General features: G+C 54.4%; 1 protein-coding gene across 2 annotated transcripts in view; it reads right to left on the bottom strand.

Moving 5' to 3' along the window:
* DLG5 (discs large MAGUK scaffold protein 5) overlaps positions 1-23701 on the bottom strand; it is a 109250-nt gene that overhangs the window by 33242 nt on the left and 52307 nt on the right. For both annotated transcript variants that reach the window (XM_084903658.1, XM_084903659.1), the window contains 5 exons: positions 16002-16164; positions 14084-14227; positions 13222-13405; positions 4769-5028; positions 3284-3596 (listed from right to left, as the gene is read on the bottom strand). In XM_084903658.1, coding sequence (XP_084759784.1) covers positions 3284-3596; positions 4769-5028; positions 13222-13405; positions 14084-14227; positions 16002-16164 — 1064 coding nt within the window. The remainder of the gene's footprint in view (positions 1-3283; positions 3597-4768; positions 5029-13221; positions 13406-14083; positions 14228-16001; positions 16165-23701) is intronic.

Raw genomic sequence — 23701 nt, 5'->3', positions numbered from 1 at the left:
TCCTGCTCAGGGGAAAACACAAACAAGACCGAGAGGAGCAGACCCTGCATCTCCACCCGGACTCTGCGCCTCAGAGCGACAAGTGTGAGGAAGATGAGCACAGATGAGGCTTCCCCGGCCCCACAGCAGACAGCAACACGCCAACGCGGAAACACCCCCGGAGACCTCGCCAGGTCAGCCAAGAGACAAGGATGACGGAGACAGAGGGAAATGCGTGCAGTCGGCTTCTAACTCCCCCTCGTCTCTCACGTCCAGAGTCAGGAGGAGCTGGGGGGATGGGGGGGGGGGGGTGTTGCACAAGAATAACACCTTAACTCGAGAGAGTGACAGGTCACGCTCTGCTGAGACACTCCCCAGGATCAAGTCATGCCAGATGATTTCCGTTTTTATTTCCCCCACTTTTATGCAAATGCTGAGTACTTGTTTAGTTTGATATATTTTTTTAAAAAAAACACAATCATTTTTTTATTATTATAACTCTAGCATGAATTTATTGTAATGTGTTTTAGGTCTAAAAATGTTTTTTCTTAAATTTATATTTTACTCAGTGTTTTATATTAACATAGTTTTCTATTTGAAACGTGTTAACATGTGGTTTCAGTGAAAGGTCTTTCCTTTTGGCCCTGGATAAGCATCTCAAGCTGAAGGCTGGAGGTAGAGGCAGAGAGACCAATGCCAGGGGATCAGGCAGCACCTACTCTCCTCACTTCTGCCCCATCTCCCCTTCCTTCTGCTGGGGCTATCCTTGTTAGTCTCCAAAATGAAAACACCTCCAAAACACTGTTTCCTTCTGAGAAACACCGGAAGCACAATACCTGGTTTTATTGAGGAGAGAGGAGGAATAGGGATCTTTAAAAGGGCAACAGAATGGGAGCTGAGGTCCCTTGTCTGAGCCCTGATTACACCAATGAGGAACTTCAGGGTTCCAGGAAGTGACTGCTCCACCTGGGGGAGCTGAGCCCCAGGTCCCCGAGATTCTTGCCCCTGTGCTTCTTCCTCCACAGCATGCAGATCTCACCCTGCACACGTACCACGCATGGTGTCCTCTGGCCACCCTGGTGACCTTGGGGCGACAGGCTAAGGAAGGGACGGCTGGCTTTCACAGGACACTCACCCCACCTCGACCTAAGGCCAAGGAGAAAGGCCTGGGGCAGAGCCCACACCCGCAGGTCTGGAGTCCCGTCAGGCCCTGGGGAGATTAAGAGCCTCCCACCCACCCACATCTTAGGGCCAAAATGGCCCGGCCACAGAGCTGGCCCGGCCCACTTGGGGGAGCGGGGACGTGGTCTCGGAGAAGCCACACAGAGCAGAGGAGGAATCGAGGGCTTCAGCTGTGGAACCTGCCGGTGGGAGTGGGGGCGGAGGCTCTCCTGCCTGCTGGCTGGATCGGTGCCTGGAAAAGATTCCTGCCTCAGCTGACAGGCAGACTTGACACCCAGCCAATGCCCCCTGCGAAGCCCGAGCCGGGATCCGGGCTGGAGGGCACGCATGGGTGCGGGCAGTTGGGGGACGGGCTGCCACCAGATGCTGGCACTTGGAAGTCGGCAACTCTTCCTACTTCTCGGTGCTTCCCACATTCCTGCACAGGAAATGGTTACCCTCCTCATGTCAAAGCCCCTCCGTGTGGCCATGTCCTCTTCCAGGCTCATCTCTAATGTGTCTCCTACGTCAGCCTTGACTTTCTGGTGCAGTGACTGACTGGCTCAGTCATTTCTGAAGACGTCCTCTTCATCATTTTGTTTGCCTTGTTTGATAACAACATTTTCCCCAACCATTACGTTCTCAGATGCTGGAGTGTGAAAACCAGGAGTTGATAGTTTTTCCAGGACAATTACCATGTTCTAGTACATTCTATTTGCTCATTAGAAATTCCTTCATTCTTTTAAAAAAAAAAAAACTCATCGAAGTAAAACCTCCTTTTCACAACGGCTTTCACCTCGATGGTTTGGAAACGTCTCACTCCCTTGATGTGAAATTGCCATTAGTTGCCCCATTTTTGCCTCCAGGGCACTTTCACAGGGTTCCTGACAGAGTAGCTAATAATCATCTTAATAGTAAAGGTTTAAATCATTCCTGCTTCGTGCGGGCACTGATCTAAGTACGTTTTCAATGTTAAGTCATGTGCTCGCCACAGCCCCCTGAGGTAGACGCTATCCATTATCATTCCCATTTTGCAGAGGAGGAAACTGAGGTCCCAAAATATAAGAGGTCACATGACTGAGAAGGCCCACTCCAAGCACAGGGCCTGTGCCCCTGTCATCCATGGCCCCCGCACTGCCTGGGCATCAGGAGATGCCACTGCTCACGGAAAGCCTCACAGGGCCCTGGCCACGCCTCAGGCATCAGCCCTGCCTCGTGCTGGGTCCAGGGGCTCTGGCTCCCACAACCCAATGTCCGCCATCCCCTGCCAATGCTCCCAAGCTTCAATAAACTACACGGGAAAGTAGAATGGAGAGGCATTCCCACGGGAGAAAGTCTGCTATGGTCAAGTTCAGGTCTAAACAGAACCACTCGCTGACCCACCCTCAGGATGGGAAGGGAACCTCAAATCAGGAAGCCGGCAGGACACATCGCACTTGGGATGAGGGGTGTCAGCGATGAAGCCGCGGGGCCAGGAGGCAGGATGAAAAGGGTCCACACGGACTCATCCCTCAGGACTCAGGCTAAGTGGTCTCACTCTAATGCTAGAGAGCCCCGGGCCCCAATCCCGGAGGCCTGTCCCCCAGGAAGCAAGACTGCAGAAGGGCCTCTGGCATAGCCTCTTAGACCATCTTCCCAGCAGGCGCCGCTGCCCCCGAATGAGCAGACCCCTCAGATGCCGGGAGAAAGGAGCCCTGAGGGTGCTCTTCTGGCTCACGAGGCCAAAGGCAGCCACGGCTTTGGAAAGTTGGCCTTGGGAACTTCCTTCTTCATGAGAAACTCTTCGAGATACCTGCTGGCCTTCAGCACAAGACTGGCCCACGACGAGTGTCTGTGCATGGGACACACGCGTGTCTGGCCATGTCACCTGACTTGCTTCCTACACTGGGAGGGGTGGAGGCTGAGACCATGGCCGGACTCCCCTGGCATCCCTGTAGCACAGATTAAAGCCGGGCACTAAGTACAGCAAGTGCAGCCACTTCCTGGGCAGCGCCCATGACCCAGCCAGCACGCAGGCCTAAGAGGAGAAGCTCTTCGCTCTGAGCTTCTGCTAGCTGGCTGCTAGCTGGACACTGTGCACGCCGCAGCCCTTCCTCCCTCGCCGCCGTCCCAGAGTCCGGGAGACCGGCGCCCAGCCACCTACCTGCCGCAGGGCCTCCATCTCCTCGCTGGCCGCCTTCTTCTCCGACGTGCTGCTCTTGAGCTTGGACTCGGCCAGCTCCACTTCGGTCTGAAGCTTGTCCAGCTCGGAGATGACCTGGTCGCGCTCGCTCATGATGAGCTTGTACTCGCTGTACACCGCGTCCCGCTCCTCCTTGTACTTCTCCGACTCCTTGGCGGTCTTTGCCTGCGTGCTCCTCATCTCCGTCAGCTCCGACTGCAGCAGCTCCATCTCCCACTGCAGGTCCTTGTTCTGGGCCGTGGCCTTGTTCAGCTCATGGTGGATCGCCTCGAACCTGGGGAGAAAGGCAGCCAGGACATGGGGGGTGGGGAGTGGGGGGTGGAGACCTGCCCGGTCAGCTCTGTTGTTGCTGGACAGTCAAGCATGAAGTTTCGAGTGAGGTCACTCTCCGCACCCCCAGGAGGGAAGTCACGGAGCAGCAGTGCCCAGGCCGGGAATGTTTCTCAGCCTGTTACTAAAACCGAAAGTTGAACTGAGGACTTCATGTCCCTGCTCTACTGGGAACAGCAGCAAATGTCTTCCACAGTCAGCGACATTATTTTAATGCTGGAATCACAGCATATGAGAGATAAAAGTGGTCTATCAGTCATTTCATCCCACCACCTCCTTTACAAATACAGACAATAAGGAGATGGAGGGGGCTGGCCCAGAGGCTCCAGGTTAGTATGAGGGCAGAGCTCAGCCCTTCCAAGCCAGGCAACCCTGCAAGTTAAGAGCCCGCGGATCTAGAGTGGCATTTCCGAAAGTGTGTTCTGAGAACACCCATCCCGCGTGGTGCTCATTAAAAAGGAAAAAAAAAATATGTTCTTGGGTGACGTATGTTTGGGAAATACTGCATTCTGTCCAGTGCTCGGGACCAGCGTGAACGCTCTGAGAAGCCCCGCATTGCGGACACCTGTGTCTGTGTGCAACTTGGCAATTCCAAAACCGTTTCTATCCAGACAACACTTTCCCTAAGAAAGCAATGAGCACTCCGGGGAACCGGGATTCTGCAGAAATGTACTTCACAGGATACTGTTTGAGACTAGGGCTCACTTCCCTATGGATGAGAAACCTCAATTAAAAAAAAAAATTCTGGAAGAAATGATGCCTCGATGCCTCGGACAATTAACTTTGCAATTTGATAGGCGAGTGACTGACAGAGGGGAGAGGCTTGTGGGAGCCCTAGGAAATGAGACGGTCAGAACACCCTGAAGTTGTTCAAGAGAGGAAGAACTTCTCCCAAGACACACTGAGTGTCAAGAAAACGTTTCCTGGAGATGAGCACTTTCTGATTGGAAAAGCACGATGGCTGTGCTGCTCTCACTCTCCGGACACCTCTGGGAGCCTCACAGGGAACTACTCGCCCACAGAGGCCAGGGCCCCAGAGCGAAGAAGGTGCGCCTGGCCCTCGGGCCGTTCTCCCCCCTCAGGGCCCGCTCTCCCACCTCGGGGCCTCGCTCCTACCTCCGCAGGGAGAGGGCGCACTGGTGCTGCAGCTGGATGGCCGTGTCCCTCTGCTGGGTCAGCATGTCCGTCTGCTTCAGCAGGCGCTGGTTCTCCTCCTCCAGCTGCTCCAGGCGGCTCAGGTCCGAGTTGTGGATGGCCACCTTCTCGCTGTACCTCTTGCGCAGGGCGTCGTAGTCCTTCTTGACCACCTCCAGCTTGTCCATGGCCGTGTCGTACAGCTTGCTGAGGATTTCTGACGACCCGTTGTGCTTCAGCACCTGGGACCAGAAAGTCACACTCACCGGGGGTCTGGGGGGAGGGGGGGGGCCCCGGAGGAAGGACAGACTGACAGGAGGAAGACTCCGGAATTGCCGGGCTGCACACAGACAGGTGTCTGCAACGAGGGACCTCTCAGAGCCTTCGCTCTGTTGCTGAGCACTCTCACCTCCCGGTGCTGCTGGGGGTAGAACTGCTGACCAGGGAGGGGAGGCCCCGGGATGATCTCAGGTGACTCCACAGCCCTGCAGTCACCCTGGGTGACTCATTCGTTGGTAAGCATTTGGTAAATAATGTGCTGAAGGGAGCTCCCAGCAGGCTCCACTTCTCTCCTTAGAAGGGCTGCCTGCAGGTCCACCCTGGCTGGTGCCCGGGAACCCGGGTGGCAAAGAGTTCCCTACACTGATACGGACTTTCCCCGGGTGAGAAGAGGGACTCCCAGTGCCTGGAGCAGGTGAACAGCGTGGCTCAGGCTGAGCTCCTGCTTTCTCTGGGAGTCTGATGTCTCAGCACATGCAGGCAGCAGTGCCTCTGGGGCCAGCCCCTTAACACCACTCCACTCGTGCCGTGTGGACTCGGCGCCAGGGCCCTGAGCATGTGCTGGGACCCGCACTGGTGTCCTCCGGACTTCACCCCACGCACCTCTCCCTTTGCTGACTTTGCTTTGTGTGCTTCCACTGGAATGAACGTTAGCCGTGAGTAGGATTATATGCTGAGTCCTCCTAGACAATCACACCTGGAGACCAGCAGGTCTGAGAACCCACACCTGACATGTTCCAGATGCTAGTGATGCCAGATAGGACACAGACAACTGTGGCTGGTGTCCCTCTAGTCCTGGAGGAGAATATGAATGCACAAATGGACAGACAGACAGATAAGTAGGTAGATAGAAAGGAAGAGAATGAGACCAAATAAAGTAACTTCCTGGCATAATAAGAACCATCAAGAAAATAACGAATGAAGGAGGCTAATGAGCGGGAGAGACCTTTGGAGCAGGTGTGGGAGAGGCTAAGGCCTGAGGAGATCATTCAAGAACGTGATGCAAATGCGCCGCTGCAGCAGCCCAGAGCCGCTGGGTGAGCAGCGCCAGGGCCCTGCGGCAGGACCGCCCAGCATGTGCCAGGCACAAAGGGAAGGACAGGGTCGAGCGAGGGGAGCCTTGCACGGGAGCAGTGGGTTCAGAAGGAACCTGACAGGCCGCCTGGCTTCAAGGCTCACAGCCAAAACTGTGTCCTGAGGGAGAGGGAACCCTGGGAGCACTTTAAGCAAGAGAGCCATTGCAGGTTTGCTCGGGGCACTGTTCTAGAGAAGGAAAACAAGATGACTCAGGAGGCTGTCAGGGGCCTGCAGAGGTCGGTGGGGGAGCTGCTGGTGTTGGCACGTCACCCACCTCCCCGCTTTCGGTTTCCTTACTCCTCCATGAGAGGACTGAACCAGAAAAGCCTGCCTAACCATGCCAGCTCCAGTCCAGGCATCGCCTGGTCCTTCAGCCTGGACCCCGGGTTATCAGATCACAGAGGCCAGAAAGCCAGAACCTGGAGCTGCTGCACACGGGCAGCCTCCTCTTACTGCAGCCGCGGTGGGTGTTCTCGGTGGTGTGTTCTCTGACAAACTGAAGGCAGCACCCCGGCCGGCAGAGAGACAGGGCTCACGACATTGCGGTGACCTGGAACAGAACCTGCGACATCTCCGAGCTCCCTGGGCGGGGCCAGCCCTCCGTGAATAGGATTCGCAGGAAATGCCCAGGAGGGGTTCATGAGCGGCCAGAACCACAGAGGCCAGGAACAGGAGCGTGTCCCTGAGACACACAGCATCGGCTCTGGGACTGCAGACTAACAGAGAGGAAGGGAGCCTCAGGAATCAGCTCACTCGGGGCTTTTAGTCTTTTTCCCTTTTTTATTTTTTTTTTAATATATTTTATTGATTTTTTAAAGAGAGGAAGAAAGAGGATTAGAGAGTTAGAAACATCGATGAGAGAGAAACACAGATCAGCTGTCTCCTGCACGCCCCCTACTGGGGATATGCCCCCAACCAAGATACATGCCGCCCTTGACCGGAATCGAACCTGGGACCTTTCAGTCTGCAGGCCAACGCTCTATCCACTGAGCCAAATCGGTTTCTGCTCTTTTTCCTTTTTTAGGAAGGAAGGAAGGAAGGAAGGAAGGAAGGAAGGAAGGAAGGAAGGAAGGCTCTTTCCTTCAAAGGAAATCTTACAAGGACACCAAAATACAAAGCTCCTCCAGTAAGAGGTTTCCTGCCGGTGAAAACCTCCACCGCTTAGCACGAATGGCTCGCTGTGCAGAAGGACCCACACAGAGAAACAGCCGGAAAACCACTCCACCCGCTAAAGCCCATTCTTAAAACAACCGGTGAGTCTCTTCCAAACATACAGAAAAGCACAGCAAATGAAGAACAAAATTCTAAGCACCCACCACTTAGCTCTAATCTCAACATCTTGTGATATCAAAGTGATTTTCAAAGAAATAGGGTCTTGCTGATACTGCTAACGCCCCCAAGGCACCCTGCTCACCCCATCGCTCTCCCCTTCCCTCCCCTCCCCAGGAATCGCTCCCCTGAACGTGCAGCGGACCCTCTTCACGTGGGCACAGCGTCATCTGTGCTCCTCCAGGGGCACCGTGTGCGCTTCCTTCACTGGACGCGCCTCTGGGACTGCGTGGAGTGGCGCCCGCAGCACCTCACTGTGTGAGGCCACGCTCTCCCTCTTCTGTCTGGTGAACATTCACGTTGTCTCTGTTTATTTGCGGGGAGGCGGGGTCTGTGGGGGTTTGGGCTGTTATAACGATACTGCCGTGAACACCGCTGCACACGTCTGCTCTCCCACACCTGAGGGGTTCCTCTAGCAGCAGTGCGGCCCCGTATTGGGTATCAGGACGTGGCCTTTTTCACGCCTTCTGGACAACATCACGTTGTCCACCAACGCAGGACCTACCAGCTGTGGGCAGAGTTCCGAGAGTCTCCGACCTCAATGCATCCTCACCGAGACTTCATACTGTCAGATTGTTCCTTTAGTTTTTAATTGTGATAAAACTGTCTTAACCGTTTCTGCACATTTTTAAGGGCACGTGTTGGTAGTGTTATGTATAGTCACGGATTGCCCTGACTGTGGCAGTACCTTGAATGTTTCAATTAAAAATTATTTTGCCAAGCTGAGTGGGCCAGTGGTTGAGCATTGACCCAAGAACTCAGAGGTCACAGTTCGATTCCCAGTCAGGGCACATGCCCGGGCTGCAGGCTAGGCTCAACGCCTAGTAGGGGGCACACAGGAGGCAGCAGATCAATGACTCCCTCTCATCAATGATGTTTCTAGCTATCTCTCCCTCTTCCTTCTTCTCTGAAAGCAATATATATTTAAGTCATTTTAGATGTTTTACTCTAAATATCCCTAAGCCAGGTGAGAATCCCAAGGTCTCCAAAGGAGTCAAGTGGTTTCTGCAGAACAAAGGCACTGCTGCCATTCTCGGAGTTCCCACAAGGTGGCAGCCCTGCGCAAACCAGGCAAATGCTCTCCTGCAGTCCCATCTTTCAAGCTTCATTAAAAACAAATTTCAAAGGCAGCCTCGAAATGACACAAAGTCAGGCCTTCGCCAGCAGAGCCCAGGATTCGCGATCTACACCTTGGCCTGACCTTTCTTCATGGGGAAAAGCCCCCCAAATGCCCTAACAGGGAGGAGCTTGGACCTCGCTGCATGGCAACCCAGAAACCAACAGGGCAGGTGGGCCACCAGGTCCCAGTGAGACGGGGCTGATCAGGGAAAATCCCAGAACTCACCAGTGCCCAGGGATCCCCTCTGAGGCTTACCCCACTGTGATCACATGTGGGGTCCAGGAACTGGGGGCCAGGGGAATCGGGCTGACAACCTGTGCTATTTGGGCCAGGACTCCGGCTATCCCACCAGTGGGAACTGCACGAGAGGCCTGCCTGGAGGTCTTGCCTATGGTGAGTGGAAACCGACCTTCCCCAACATCTAGCCTCTGGCTCCCAGCCAGCCGGAGCCCTGAAGAACAACCCTTCCCACAGAGCAGCAGCCACACATTCAGAGGCTCCCGGGCCCCAAACACGTCTCCACTTTTCTCCAGAAGAGGCCTTAGGACATGCCTGTGCCAAGGTCATCGAACGCATCTGAAGAAATCTAGGGAAAGCGCAGCCAAAGTTAACTCCAGAGAATTCAAAAAAGCTATCCCATTAGTCTAGGATTTTTTCCGTTTTAGCATTAGACTAGAGCCCCATGCACGAAATTCATGCAAGGGGCTCAGCCTTCACAGCCACGGCGGCTTGCCTCAGTCCTCGCAGGCCCGGCTTCGTCTGGAAAATCATTTGCTGTCCAGTCTAATTAGCATATTACGCTTTTATTATTGTAGATTATGTTCGTAGTAAGAAGTTGCACATGCACACACATGCACACACACACCAATCCAATGCTCAGCTTCCCAGCCAAAGCTATACTGGAAGTCCAAATGAGAGAGAATTGAAACTGGGCCCAGAATTCCCCGAGAATGCAGTGAACTTCTCGTCTCGGGCAGGCGACAGTCTAGAGATGCCTGCCCTCCAGATGGGGCGGGAGGGGCCTGGGAGGCGGGGAGCAGTGTCACCGGGAGGCACAGAGCCGGGTCTGAGCGGCTCCCACAGGGCGCCCACACAACTGCCCTGCCCCGGTCAGAAACACGTCTCCTCTGGGCCTCTCGTTGAGGCTGTGAAGCCCCTTTCCTGGGATGTCTGGGAAAAGCTAACTTTCATGAATCACCAGAGAAGCAAGTATATTTAAAGGCAGGGCTCAGAGCCAGGAAGTGCAGACAGAAGTCTCCTGAGGCCCTATACAGTTCCCAAATAAATTGGCAGAACCTACTGACAGAGAGCAGCAATGCTTTAGACCCCGCAATTTTACCCCTAAGAATCCAATTGTATCACACGTGCACAAGGGAACGCAAGGACCTGGGTAAGTGTGTCCCCCAAAAAAGCATTTGTAACAGGGAAGTCGACAACCATTCTCAGCACGTGCAGAGGGGGCTAATAAGTTATTGACAACCAAACTGTGTAATACCTTGTAGGATGTTCCAAACTTATAGAAACTATAAGCAGACCTGTGATATAGTCTTAGATTTTTTTAAAAGATGGTAATAAAAACAAGTTCTGCATGGTTAGTGGGACAGAAAGTGTCCGAGGGTGTATCCCCGCGGTTCAGAGAGGTCGGTCAGCTCCCGGGGGGTCCTGGGGTGGGGGACACTGCACTGCAGTCTGAGGTTCTCTCCTTTCCTTACCCAACACACGCGCTGCTGCGGAAAGTACGACGACGTAAAAACACCCTCTACGCTGGGCCCCCACCCAAGTTCAGCAATTTCTGCCCGAGAGCTATGGACATTTCTGACCCAAATGAGCATTGAAGTGGTGCATTCTGACTGAGAAACCCTGGAGATGGCATTGCCACGCTGCACACACACACACACACACACACACACACACACACACGCACACGCACACACACACACACATGCATGCACAGACCACCTGTCTGCTGCTCTCATGTGGGAGAGGGCCCAGGCCCCTGCCTGTGGCGCCGCACCCCCAGCCCCACCCCCACCCCCACCGGGGCAGCCTCATTTCCTCGGAGATAAATCATGCCGAGGGCTGGGAGCCCCACAAATCCCTCAGGCAAACAAGCAAGTCAAACAGCACCATTTACCCGGCAAGGGCCTCTTCAAGTGAACAAGGCGTGGGAGGAACCAGGCAACAAAACCGGCCTTGTCCAGCAAGGGCAACCTTTGCCCCCGGGCCCGTGGGGAGGAAACCTGGGCCTCCCCGTGTTCCCGGCTTCCTCGGCTGCTGACCTGCCGAGGCCGGAGCTTTGCTCAGCCAGGCACCTACCCCGGACCTGGTTCAGGTGAGGAGGCCTGGGCTGGGGCAGCAGGTGGCCTGGCAGCTCGGAGAGCCACCCCCGGCTGTGCCTCCCCTCATGGTGGGGGTCCCATGTGGCACATGGTAAGGGGCGCTGGTCCCGTGAACAGAGCTGGGAAACTCACTGACCACTGTAATAAACGACCCGCCCAAGGGTCACAGCTGTGGGAAAAGAAAGGAGAACAAGGACTGGGGAGGGGAGGGGGGGACCTTCCCTGCCATGTGTGGGAAGAGCAGGAAAGGGGGTGGAGGTCCTCTCAGGCTGGCTGGCTGCACAGCCGTGCAAGGCCTAAGGCAGTGGTCGGCAAACTCATTCGTCAACAGAGCCGCAGTTTGCCGACCGCTGGCCTAGGGAAGACAGGGATCGGGAGGCAGGAAATATTTGCCTCATGAGGGCTGATTTTTTTTTTTTTTAATGACAAGGTGATAACTGGAGTCTTTTTATGCTGACCATACAATTCACAGACCATACAATTCACCCACTGAAGTGCCCAATTCAGTGGTCTGGGGTACAGTCACAAAGTTGTGCAGCAACTACCACTGTCTAATTCCAGCACATTTTCATGGCCCCAGAGAGAAACCGGTCCCCATTAGCAGACCACTCTCCATCCTCCCATCCCTCAGCCACTCTCCGTCTCCATAGACTTCCCTGCTCCGGATATTTCCTGTGGATGGAATCATGTAACACATGGACTTGATCTTGTCACTGACCCTGTGCCTGATTCAGCACTCAGAGTGAGGAAGACATGACAAAACAACAGAGAAGCAACCTCGAAGGGGCTCCCGCTGAATAACACAGCAACCTTGAGTAAACAGGTAGGTGGGTAGGTGAACAAGTAACTTTACAGGAGAGAAGCCTGGAGACATCACCGTAGTCATAAAGTGAACAGCATCAGTGGCAGGCCCTCTCAAGCCACGTCCCAACCAATAGGAAGCAAAGAGAAAAAGGCAGCATCATGTCCGTGACGGTCCTGCCTAAGAGGCTCAAAGGGCATCAAACAGTGAGGACTGCCAAAACCCAGGTGGAGGGACAGCCTACAGAATACCCGGCTGGTAACATTCCAAAGCATCAAGGTCATGCAGGTCAAAGCCAAGGAACTGTTCCAATTTTAAAAGATGAAAGAGATGTGGGGAATGAACGCAATGCTTTATTCTGAACAGGATCCTTTTCCTGTTACACTATTGAGACAATTAGCAAAACGCGAAGGGGTCTGCTGACGGGGTGGCAGTGTATACACTGACTTCCCGATGTGCCTGTGTCGCTCTTATAGAGAACATCCTTGCCAGTCAGAAGGACACGTTAGTGCGTTCAGGGCTGACAGGGCATCAGCTTGGCAATGTACTCTTGAATGTTAAGGGGGAAATTCTCTGCACTGTACTTAAAACTCTCCTGTAAGCTGGTAAAAGTTTCACAATTTAAAAATGCTAATTATAAATGAAAAAGCAATGAAGATAGCGTCATGCTACACTATCCAAGGAGTTCAGGTTGCTCCAAACTGTGCTGAGCAAGCCCAGCAGTCCTGCGGTGTCTCAGGGAACCATAAATGGTTCTCACGGGGACGGGGCTCTCTGCCTAATCAGACCCAGGCTGCAGAGCTGGGACAGCGCTCTGTCTCCTCCTGGGCTTGCCTTCCGACCTCACCCAGCCAACCCTCTGTGGACACAGAACATGCCACCAGCCTGCCGTGTCCCTGGGCAGCCGGGCAGTTCCGAGAGGAGAAGGGGCACCATCACTCACAGCGAGCCAGGCTCTGACTGGCCTGCCCCTCCAGGCCTTTGTCCACGCGAAACAAGAGCTGGGCAAAGCAAAGAAACCAACTTGTATTGCAGAGAGCGGCAAGAGCAATAGGCCACACGCCCACCAAAATAACGATGATAACCACTCCCACCTCGTATTTGCACAGGGCTTTAAAGTTTCCAAGCTTCTCCAACTGCAATCTCACAGGATCCGTACGAAGGAAAGAAGCTACAGACCCCCAACCTCCAGCCCCAGAATAAGTCTAATACCCGGTACACACTACATAGCACCTCCTTCTTGGTGGCCCTTGCATCATTCGTAATGATACACGGGTACCTGGGATTATTTTATTAACACGGGTCTCCTCCAGGGGACTGCAGAGTCCAGAGAACAAGGCCTGAGTGTTTGCTCACATATCCCAGAGCTTCACATGAGGCGAACCCTCCAGAAATACTAGCTAAATTATCAGGAGGGGGAGGAAAGGGATGGATGGATGAGTGGCTGGAGGTGGTGGGGAGGGTGAGCGCAGCGCCCGGCCTGCTCTACCTGCTGCTGCTGGGCCCGGAGGTCGCCAATCTCCTTCTGGTCCTCCTCATGGAGCCGCTTCATGTCCTCCCAGGACTGCTGCAGCAGGTTCCGCTCCCGCAGCAGCTGCCCGTTCTCCCGCCGCAGCGTGTCCACATCGTCCTTCAGCTGGGTCTGGTCGCTCAGGAGCCGGCTGTGGAGTGTGCTGGAACCCCCCCCACACACACAGTGAGCCCCAAACTGCCTCCACCCCCACCCCAGGCAGGATCAGCTCCTCCCGGGCCCCTTATACCAAGACACCAGCAGGGAACTACAGAAGCTGGGTGCCCAGCACTCAGGGGCAGCCAAAAGCCTGCTGTCAGCCAGACGCCAGAAGGACCCACACCACTTATTAAAATCCTGACACCAACAAGGGTGCACAGACAAGGGGGGGCTCCCTGGGACAGGCCTGGCACCACCACGTCCTGAGGTACTCAGGCCTGAGCAAATATCAGCGGGTGGGCAGGCAAGTACCTGGTCTCAGAGGGGCACCAGGAGACCAGGAGGGTGCACGCCGCACCTGCCTCTCCTGTGGCAGGAGCCACAGCAAAGCCCTTGACAGCGACCCAGAATCCCAGGGATCTATCTGCCCGGCCCCCTGAGCTCCCTTCTCCATCACTACCAACCACCCTGCTTCTGAGGCTGCAAAGATGGTGTGAAAGTAAAAGCCTCACTTTTTGCTTGGGAAAACTGAGGCAAAACCCACTAGCTGAAGGCCCACTGCTGGCCACATGGAAGAGGCAGGACTAGAACCAGGAGGCCTGGCTCCAAGTCCAGAAATGGGGAAGGGGAAGAGGCAGCAGTTTGCGGATGCCGGAGCCCTGGCCAGGCAGGCCCCACTCACTGGTAGAAGTCAGTCTCCTTGGCCACCTCCTCGCACCGCTTCAAGGCATTGGTGTGCTGGTTCTGCAGACTCTGCAGGTCCGACATGGCGCGCACACACTGGATCTTCAGCCTCTCGTAGTCAGGGTTCAGCCTGTGATAGGGCCTGGCCCAGAGGGCAAACGGCACCGTGAACACACTGACGGAACGTCTCTTCCCCCGAAGCCGTGACCTAGGTCACCCCAGCCCAGTTTTTCCCAAATACCAGTCTCTTACACACCACAATCACCAGGATGCATGTTACGTTCAGATGCCCCGGCTGCACACAGGCCAACAGAATGAGAATCCCCAGGATGGAGGGACCCTCAGCTGCCCGAGCTCCCTGCAGGGGCCTGAAGAGCTGAGAATGTGCCATCTAGGAGCTTCTGGGAGACCTTGTGACAGGCCTATGCACACAGTGGGTCCACCAGAAACCCATGATGAGGTTTCTTCTCTCTTAAGACCAGTGATTCTCAATCTTGGGTACACATTAAAACCCCAGGCCAATATATCAGCACCCTGGATTCGGAATCAGACATGGGAATTTTTTTTTTTTTTAATCTTTCCAAGGGATTCCAAAGTGCAGCCAAAGCTGAGAAAACTGGCAGGGTGCAGTGGTTCTGAAAATGAGGTTCCAGGACCTGTAGCATTGGTATCACCTGGGAACCAGTTAGAAATGCAAATTGTCAGGCCAGCCCCAGACTTCCTGGATCAGACACTAGGGAGGGTGGGCTAACTAGCAATCAGTGCTTCAACAGTAAGGCCTAGGGATTGCCCTGCTCACTCGAGTTTGAGAACCCCTGCCCTAGAGCAGACATCAGCCACACTTCAGGCTTTACTGGCCACACGGCTGCTGTGGAACCACACACGCTGCCTTCGTAGCATGAAAGTAGCCATGGACAACGTGCACGCTGGCACACCGTGTCTTCACGGCCCCGCCTTGGTGCCATCTAATTGGGGCATTTCCTCATCAGAGCAACCTCAAAGAGCAGGCTTACAGCCCGACATTCCCCCAAGAGGAGTTTTCCTCGGGACAAGGCACACACATGCTCCTAAAGGGAAGAAGCTAAAACACTAAGGACCCCTCCAGCACCTCCTGGAAGGATAACCACTCTGCATCCCTCCTCCTCCTCCTCCTCCTCCTCCACGAAGTCCCCCTGGATCATGCAGGTGGGAAAGCCCTCTCCCTTTGCCCCAACCCTTGGACTGCCCTTTCCTGGCAGCAGAAGCAATGAAAGATTGATTTAAAACAAAGAAGCCAGCCGAAACCGGTTTGGCTCAGTGGATAGAGCGTCAGCCTGCAGACTGAAAGGTCCCAGATTCGATTCCGGCCTAGGGCATGTACCTTGGTTGCAGGCGCATCCCCCGTAGGGGGTGTGCAGGAGGCAGCTGATCGATGTTTTTCTCTCTCATCGATGTTTCTAACTCTCTCTCTCTCTCTCCCTCTCTCCATTCCTCTCTGCTAAAAATCAATAAAATATATATTTTTTTAAAAAAAACAAAGAAGCCAGGTGGGATATGTTCTTCCTAACACATGCATGACAGGGTACAATGGATGTATTTACATGTCACATGAAGATGCACTCAGACAGTGGCACATGCACATGCGCGCACGCGCGCGCGCACACACACACACACACACACACACACACACACACACGAGACATCACGGTCAGGGGCCAAACCTCTGATAGACACACCCACATCTTTCAGTCCTGGAGTTGTGTGATTCAGGCCACGGGCTTCAATTCCCATTTGGAAGAAGCATGACAAGCCTGTGCCCCTCCCCCCTGGAGCTGAGGACCCCCTGGCGGGGAGGGGATGGTGATGGCACCAGGATAATAACCAGTGCCCTTGGGCAGGTTGGTGAGCGTTGGGCAGGGGAGCTGGCTGATCTCTACCTCTTGTCAAAGGTGGTCCCGTGAGTGGCGAAGGCCAGGCGCTTCCGCAGTTCGTTCCGCTCTCGGGTCATCAGCCGCAGCTGAATGGAGAGGTTCTCCACCTTCTCGTTCACTTGGCGGTCCGTGAGGAGGGGCGGCGGGGATGGTGCCTTCCCAGTGGTTCCTGGCGGGAGGGAAATAATAACGTGAACTGGCATTTGGGCAGAGTCACCAGCTGCCAGGCACCGTTCCGACTCTTGGCTTGCATCACTTACGCCCGACGGCCCTACCAGGTGTATCCTGTTAGCATCGCCCTTCAGAGATGACAACACCACGTCAGAGAGTGAGAGGCGAAACAAAAACAAAGCTCAGGCAGTCCCCAGCCTCCCAGCACTCACGGCCCGCTCTCCTGGCCCGGGCTGAGAACCCCGAGCACCTCCCCTCCACCCAGTCCCGCCAGGACACCTCCAGGATCGACTGTTTCGGCCCTAATCCTCGCATCCTCGCCTGTTCTGGAAACAATCACCCCTGGGCACGGAGAGGCCCATCTGAGCCCCGGCAGAGCCGAAGCTGTGGCCTGAGAAGGAAGGTCCAGTTGGGACCCAGTGAAGCTCCGAGGACCAAGGTAACTGGCTCCAAAGCTGGGCCCCAGGGCTGAGTCCCCATCCTCCCCTGGCCAGTGCTGGTCACTTCGTACAGCCCCCTTCTCTGAGCCAGCCCCCTGCCTGAAGGAGCTGCCCACAGCCCAGGTGTGCGGGCTGGAGGGCGGTCAGGGAGCGCTGCCCACGGTTGGTAAGTGTGAGGTGGTGCAGGGTTGGTAAGTGTGAGGTGGTGCAAGGTTGGTAAGTGTGAGGTGGTGCAGGGAAGTCGTGGGGGCTCTGGTGGCCCGGCCCACATCAGGCCCTCAGCTTCTGGGCCAGGACGAAAGCGTCCTGAAGGGAGCCCCGTGCCTCCCGCCATTACCGGGAACAGTGCCATTGCCAGCACCTCTGACAAGACCCGAATCCTTTCCTAACAGGACAGCCCCTCGCTCACATGTCCGGGAAAGAGATGAGTCCAGGCTGCCTTCATATTTAACTCTGTCCGTGTGTTTACCTGAGATGCCCTAGGCCCTCAGGGAGCCAGGAACTCAGGGTCAGGAACTCAGAGCAGCCTTCCCACTTCATGGACGGGACCCAGGAGGCTGACTCACCCCAGTAGCCCTCGAATGTGCGAAGGGCAAATGCATGCCTTCTGACTCTGCCATCCTGACCCCCCACAGCCTCAGCTGACCCTTGTGGGCTGGCTGTTCACAAAAAAACAAGTGTCCCCACCAAGACAAAAGAGGGGCAGCGGGTGTGGCCTCGCATTTCCCAGGAGTGCCAGGGAGGATGGGGAGCTCACGCTGTGGTGACGAGCCATACCCTGGTGTGAGGGAGGAGCTCACGCTCAGCTCAGGTTCCCAACACTGGAACCCCAACCACCTAAACCTAGTACCCCCCAAAATGCATGTATTTTAAAACCACCACGCCCTGCCCCCCAGGACTCCTGTACCCCGGGCCAGAACTCTAGGGTCAGAATGTTCTCCAAAGTGGGGCCCAGACCAGCCCTTCCCATCTTCCTCCCCACGTGGTTCTGCCCCACAGCCTGACGATTTCCCTCGCCTTCCCCACCCCGGAGTTTTGGGAAAAGGCTTGCTGCAGCTGGGTGTGGGCTGCACAACTTCTCGCTCTCTGGCAAATGAAGTCCCTTTTATGGGGTGAGCCCACGGCCGGGTCTTCACGAGTGGGGCTTCCTCTGGACATGTGTCCGGTGCCCCTCCGGGAGATGTCCATGAGTCACCCTCTGAACTCCGGGGGAACTTACCCGTGGAAGACTGGCAAACCTCAGCGAGTGGGATGCAGAGGCTCAGAGAGCACCCGGAAAGGAAGGAGTTGACGTTCACAGTGCAAACAACACAGATGTCCCAGACATTAACTCCAGCTTCCCAACAACCCCAGGCGGGCCCTACGATTGCCACCCCATTTTACAGGTGAGAAAATCGAGGACCGGCAAGGTTGATTCGTCAATTCCAATAGGTTCGGCGCGCACACTGCCACCACGCCTCCCTGACTCCCAAATGACAGCCATGAGCAGCGCTTACTTCGTGCCCGGCATTCTGAAATGCTTTCCATGCATTACCCCACCCACTCCCCGTAAGGAAAATACCACTGTCATTCCCCTCTTACAGCTCAGGACACCCAACCTCGTCAAGGCTAAGCAGCGTGCCCAGGTCACTGAGCCAGAGATGACAGCACTGAGCCTCCCTCTGCGGCCCTGACCCCACAGCCAAGGCCTGACCTGGAAGTTCCCAAACGTTTTGATGTCCGGGCCTCTCTATACTCTCACACATGACTAAGGACTGCAAAGAGCCTTTGTTTACATGGGCGACATCTGCCTAACACTACCTACCAGATTAGAAATTACAACTACAAATTCTGAAAATCCAGTTTTAAAATAAGCAAACACCTACTAACGATTTACATAAGATTTTTTTTTTTTAAATTAAAAGTGAACGACCCTTTCGATTACAAAACAAGAAACGCAGCAAGAAGAGCAGCACGGCGGGGCATCCTTATGCCGCTTGGTGCCTGGCTTACCTCGTGTCCGTGCAGGATGGCACGCCCTGGCAGGCCTTCAGAAAGCCCCACCCACAGCGAGTGTGTGAGCGGGAGGAGCAAGTGACACCTACGTGTCACTGAGGAAGGGTTTGGACCTCACTGCCCCTGAGGAGACCGAGGAGACCTGGCCCTGCTTTGAGAACGGCCGCTCGGTGCTATGCCCAAGCGCACCGAGTATCCGAGAAGCATCATATCTCAGGTTAGGGAACGGAAAGCCACCAGCGGCAGAGACCTGCCTCCAGGGAGATCAAGGACTCTCCCCCCGTCACACATAAAGCAACACAAGGTGTGTGCGTCCCTTGGCTTCCGCAGAAGCTGGAGAGGAGCAGCAGGAGAAAGCGGGGACCATCAGCTCTGTCACCAGGCACAGCCACGGCCTCCGGTCCGTCTCTGCAGGGTGAGGGTCTGGGGCAGCGGATCATGCAGACGATGAAGTGAGTGCTGACGTTTGCCCACCACAGCCTGGCGCTGGGTTTTGTGCTAAACCCTCCATCCTGACCTCCTTCATCCCCACGGCACCCTCCCAGGTGTGTGCTATTACCACCCCATGAGAAAATGACGTCCAGAGAGACTGTGCAGCTAGGAAAGCGGCGGACCCCACGCAACACGCAGCTCTAACTCCAGAGCCAGGGCCTCCCCCTGCGCTGCACGGCCTCCTGACAGGGGTGCCACTGGTGCCCCTTCTCCTGCCCCAAGGCTGAGCACACAGAAACACACAAAAGTGAGGCTGCCCAGGCCTGAGAAGCCAGCCATCAGGCAGCTGCTCCCTGATGACGGGGAATGCGGCTGGGCGCCCCTGGGCTTCGCAGTAAGGAAGGCGGGGGACAGAGGAGGCCCCGGGCCCTCGGGAAGCGTCCCCAGATGTGCTAAGCCAGGAAGTTCCAAAATAACAGCAAGTACTGCAGAAAACACACTCCATCCCAGTCAACTGAAAATAAGGATTTCCCCTTTTACTTGCATCTCAGGGTTGAAAGGAATTTGGAAGATGCTGCTGCCCTCCCATCCAAATCGTTAGCAGAATCCCCCAGATGGCCATCAGGACTGTTTGAACCCTCCACAGTGAGGGAGCACACTCCTTCCCGCACACAAAGCCCATCCAACCATCCCCCACGGAGTGATTCTCTGCGGGAGTTAAAGGCTATTTCCCACACTGACCCTCGCTCTGCCCCAAAGGGCCACAAGGTACAACTGCAATTCCTTTTCTACACAGCAGACCTGCAAGTAGTGAAGACAACTATCAAGTCCCTGTGTCAGAACAGCTGACAGTAAAAAGTAGCAACACCAACCCTACCTGCTTTGGCTCAGTGGATAGAGCATCAGCCTTGGGATTGAAGGGCCCTGGGTTCAATTCCAGCCAAGGGCACATGCTCGGGTTGTGGGCTTGATCCCCAAGAGACGTGCAGGAGGCAGCGATCAATAATTCTCTCTCATCGTCTATCTCTTCCTCTCCCTTCCTCCATGAAATAAAAATGTTTTTTAAAAATTATTTTTTAAAAAGTAGCAACACCAAATGCTGACAAAGTTGCTGGAATTCTCAAACACTGCTGGTAGGAATACACAATGATACAGCCACTTTAAAAAACACTTTGATAGCCTTTTATAATGTTAAACACACGTTTATTGTACTACTCATGATCCACTCTCCTATTTACACAGGAGAAATGAACATTTAGTTTTACCCAAAACCAGCACACAACTGTTTGTAGAAAGAAGTTGGTGAATGGATAAATAACAGCATTTCTACAGTGGAGTACTACTCAGCAGTAAAAATGAATGGACAACTGACCAAACTACCAATATACACAACAGCATAAGGAAACCACAAATGCCGGGGTGTGCCATGTGAGAGAAGCCAGGCTACATACTACAGCAAGCATGTCAAACTCGCAGTCGATGGTTTTGACATGCTTGTACTACAGGATCCCATTCGTGATTCTTAGGAAAATGTAAAACTCCAGCAGCAGGAAGAGGTCAGTGGCTGCCAGACTCGGGCGGTAGAAGGCGGAAGGCAAACGACAGCCACAGAAGGAAATGTTTCGGGTGAAGGAACTGTTCTGTATCTTCATTGTGTCAGTGGTTAAATGGTCATGAGTTTGTCACAACTCACTGAACTATGTGCTAAAAAGAATAAATGTTACTGTATGCAATTTATGCCTTAACAGAAAAATTAAGTTAAAAAAAAACTATACCTGTGGGGCCCTAAACTGAAGCCACATCCGAGGAGTGGAGTGGCTGCTGCAGAGATGGGAGCTGTGAGCCCTTCTCCAGTCACTCATTCCTGATAAACATCTTAAATAATGAACAACATAAGAGGGAATTGCCCCCGAGAGAAGGGGGCAGCGGGAAGAGATTAATCAATGAATGTATTTGCACACATGCATAGCCAATGGAGGGAAGGCCTGGGCAGGGGGCTAGATTGAGAAGAGATGGTTAATGGGGGCGGGAAGGGGGAAAACATCTATAATATTTTCTACAATATTATAAAAAGTGAGTTGTCAAAAAAAAAAAAATCCATATGCCACTTCTCTCTCCTATCCAGTACAGTTGTTCTTTTGGACTCAAATGCTAAACTGTCCATTCTCCCCAGCTTCACCCCTTCCTCTTCCCAAGTCTGGAACCACTTGGGAAGTCAGATTTTCTTTTCCTTTTTCGTGTCTCAGATGGGATTCAGGGGGTAAGGAATGTGATCGCACTGAAACGGCCTCAAAGGAGTGGAGGAGATGCAGGAGAGCTGGCACAGGCCCTGGACTCTGGACAATGAACCATCACTGACCAGGGCCCCGGCATGAGGGGAGCAGCAGAACCAGAGCGGGCAGAACCCTGTCTCCATCACAGGAGTCCTGGCTCCTCCTCCTCATCGTCGGCCCATCTGAGGTGCCCACCCCCACAGACCACGAGGCTCAGTGAGCAGCCTGGCAGCTGGGTGGGCTTCTTGGCCATAGCCCCTTTGTCCTTGGTTCCCTCATCACCACACTCCCGCCGGCCCCAAAGGCTGCCCCTGTCTTATTTACAGCTGGACAGGTGGCAGCACTATTTCAGAGCCCCGTGGCACGGTGCCAGAGCCAAGGAGGAAGCTGGTACTGGCCAAATGTGGCCAGGTGGAGTGAGGATGCCCAGGGAAACTTTCTGGCCACCTCCAGGCCCTGGCTGTCAGGGGAAAAGCAAAGGAGCAGCAGGCCGAGGTCATCACCGTCAGCAGACAGCAAACCCAAGCCAAGCCAACCTCCGCTCCAGCCAGGAGAGCCAGGGCCAGGGGGAAACAGCCCCAGACGCGGAACCAGTGCTTCTGAAGCATCTGAGCATCAGGAGAAAACTTGTTAGAAATGACACAGACCCACCGAATCAGAAACCCTGGGTGATCCCCTCCAGGAGATCCTGATGCCTGATAAAGCTGGAGAACCTCTGGTCTGGACCAAAGCTGCATTTGTGGCCCAGCGTAGCTTTTCCTTCCTTGTTTTTTGTTTGTTTGTTTGTTTGTTTGTTTGTTGTTGTTTATTTCAGAGGGAGGAAGGGAGAACAGAGAGATAAAAACATCAATGATGAGAGAGAATCATTGATCGGCTACCTTCCTGAACACTCCCTACTGAAGATCGAGCCCAAAACCCAGGCATGTGCCCTTGACTGGAATCGAACCTGGAGCCCTTCAGTCCGCAGGCCGAGGCTCTATCCACTGAGTCAAACCAGCTAAGGCTTTTCCTTCCTTGTTTTACTGGCGGTCCACCAGCCACTGCACATAAAGCCATCACCCTTTGATGAAACGCAAGGAGGGCACTTCCCTGACTATGGAACCCAGGGGCACGGCCTCGTTGGTCCCGCAGCCCACAGCTCAGCTCCTCCCAGGACGCGGGGAGAGGAGGTGAGACTCCAAGCGGCAGCTGCAGCCTTGCCCAGCTCCCAGTTCTTCTCCCAGATATGCTACTTGCCCTGAGTCCTAAACTCAGGATCTGCTTGGCAGAAACCAGGGACTAGACACGCGGAGCCGACCGACGGCTTCCTGAGCCATCCATGCCTTGGAGGCCACCTGAAGGGTCCCCTCCCCGAAACGCACTCTGAAGCACTCATCAGAAACAGCTGCTCCTTCCCGGGCTTTCCTTTCTGTTTCACGGGGCAGAACGGCCAGTAGCTGATCCCTGCTGCCAAGGTCTGAATGTTTGCGTCCGTCCCCCCAAATTCCTATGTTGAAATCCTAACCCCGAAGGCATGATATTAGGAGGTGGGTCCTTTTTTTGGGGGGGGGGTTTAGTTTAGGAGGTGGGTCCTTTTGGGGGGGGGGGGTTAGTTTATGAGTTTGGAGCTCTTATGAATGAGATGAATGTGTCATAAAGGAACCCCACCCCCAGAGAGAGCTCTCTCCCAACTCTGCCAGGTAGGGCCCAGTGGGAAGCTGCCATCCCGGAGCCAGGAAATGAGCCCCACCAGGCACTGCAGCTGCCTTAGCACCTTGATCTCGGCCCTCCCAGGCTCCAGAACGGAGAGAAATAAATGTCTGTCTTTGAGCCATCCGTTCTGTTAGAGCAGCCTGGATGGACTGGGACACTGGCTGGACTCTAAGGTCAGGGGCCAGGCCCCAGTGGGATCACTAAAAGACTGAACGGACGCTCCAAGCAGAGAGATGCTTCTATTCCTCTGTCGGACTGAGAGAAAACAGGTCCCTGATCCCAAAGGACCAGAGAAGGAAGGGCCAGAGGGCACACAGAGTCGGGGTGCAGCCCTGCCTCCACCTTCCCTGTCAATGAGAAGCTGCGCTGTCAAGAAATCACTGCTGGGAGATGATTGGATCAAAAAACTATGGTACATCTACACAATGGAATACTATGCTGCCATAAAAAAAGAAGGAATTCTCATCATTTGCAGCAACCTGGATGGAATTGGAGAACATCATGCTGAGTGAAATAAGCCAATCAATGAAAGAGAAACACCACATGACCTCACTCATTTATGGATAATAAAGAACATTATAAACTGATGAACCAAAAGATAGATATAGAGACAGTGGAGCAATGGGAGGACTGTCAAATTGCGGTGGGGAGGGGAGGGAGATCTGGGAGAGATAATAGATCAACCGAAGGACTTGTATACATG

The sequence above is a fragment of the Pipistrellus hanaki genome (assembly GCF_964339955.1).
Source record: "Pipistrellus hanaki genome assembly, chromosome: 14".
Lineage (NCBI taxonomy): Eukaryota > Metazoa > Chordata > Mammalia > Chiroptera > Vespertilionidae > Pipistrellus > Pipistrellus hanaki.
This window is presented reverse-complemented; position numbering and strand designations above follow the sequence as displayed.